The sequence below is a fragment of the Penaeus monodon genome, chromosome 19 (assembly GCF_015228065.2).
Source record: "Penaeus monodon isolate SGIC_2016 chromosome 19, NSTDA_Pmon_1, whole genome shotgun sequence".
Taxonomy (NCBI): domain Eukaryota; kingdom Metazoa; phylum Arthropoda; class Malacostraca; order Decapoda; family Penaeidae; genus Penaeus; species Penaeus monodon.
In genome coordinates, this window is record NC_051404.1 from 5,784,209 (window position 1) to 5,785,251 (window position 1,043).

At 36.6% G+C, this 1,043-nt stretch overlaps 1 protein-coding gene across 1 annotated transcript in view; it reads right to left on the reverse strand.

Moving 5' to 3' along the window:
• Positions 1-93: 93 nt before the first annotated feature.
• Positions 94-1,043, reverse strand: part of LOC119585020 (proteasome subunit beta type-2-like) — a 6,678-nt gene continuing 5,728 nt past the window's right edge. Inside the window, exons 4-5 of the mRNA XM_037933634.1 lie at positions 815-980; positions 94-512 (exon numbers count right to left, since the gene is read on the reverse strand). Of these exons, the coding sequence (XP_037789562.1) occupies positions 355-512; positions 815-980 (324 nt within the window). The 3' untranslated portion in view covers positions 94-354. The remainder of the gene's footprint in view (positions 513-814; positions 981-1,043) is intronic.

The following is a 1,043-nucleotide window of genomic DNA, read 5'->3' on the forward strand; positions in this document are numbered from 1 at the left end:
CCCAACACACAGCCTCTGCAAATTCCACAGATTACCTTACAATGTATAAGTTCACATAAGTATACACTGGATAGCAAAGAAACACACTGATTCTTATTTCTATTATATTTGAGAAGATATCAGACAAATATCGCTTTTCACCACACTAGAAATAATATGTATCAGCAATATTTCTCAAATTACAAAAAAAATCTAACTCAGAATTATTCATTCATAAAAACAGTGCTTAATAATGATTCCTTTTCCCCCAAATCCTGCTATTGAAACAGGAAGGAAAATAAATGGAATATGTTCACATTCTTCATGTCACTGTACCCCTTAAATCGCACAGATGACCCCTTTTAGGCCTCCCATTTATGCTGGTTCGCCCTCGGCAACAATATGAGGCAGATCCTTGATTCCGTCCTTGGAGATGATTCTGACGCGGAATTTGGGAAGGTTGACCAAAAACCTTCGCTTGATCTCTGATGTGCATTTCTTGAGGAGTTCATAGGCTTGTTCTTGGTTTAAGTCTGGAAAGTGGGTATGGCATGATAAGTTTTTCTTTTCTTTCTTTCTGACTGGCATATCTATTACTTGAAAAGATCCTGCTATATCTAAAATAACTGAGATAGTAATATATTTCTAAAGATATCTGAAGTTCACCCTGTAAGTTGTACACCAGAAACTTTCTTAAACTGACAAACAGACCAAGCCCCCTGCCCCCCAAAAAGTAACATCAACAATTACAGACTACACATACAACAGCCTTCTTTCTACTGATAATTCATTTTAGCATATGTCTATTCCAAGAGCATTTCCTCTGGCAACTTACCAGGTCTGTATTCCTTGTCCATAATGGAAAGAGTGAACATGCCACCATATCCAAAGGCATAATATTTCACTGGCACAGATGCTGCCAGGTAGTCCATGTAATGGAGTTCAGTTGTGTTGGTATTTGTGTCATAACCACCCATCAACAGGTTTACAAAATAGGGTTCCTGAAAAATATAAAATATATTTTGAAACAGGTTATCAACATGCAGTTAAAATAATAAACAATG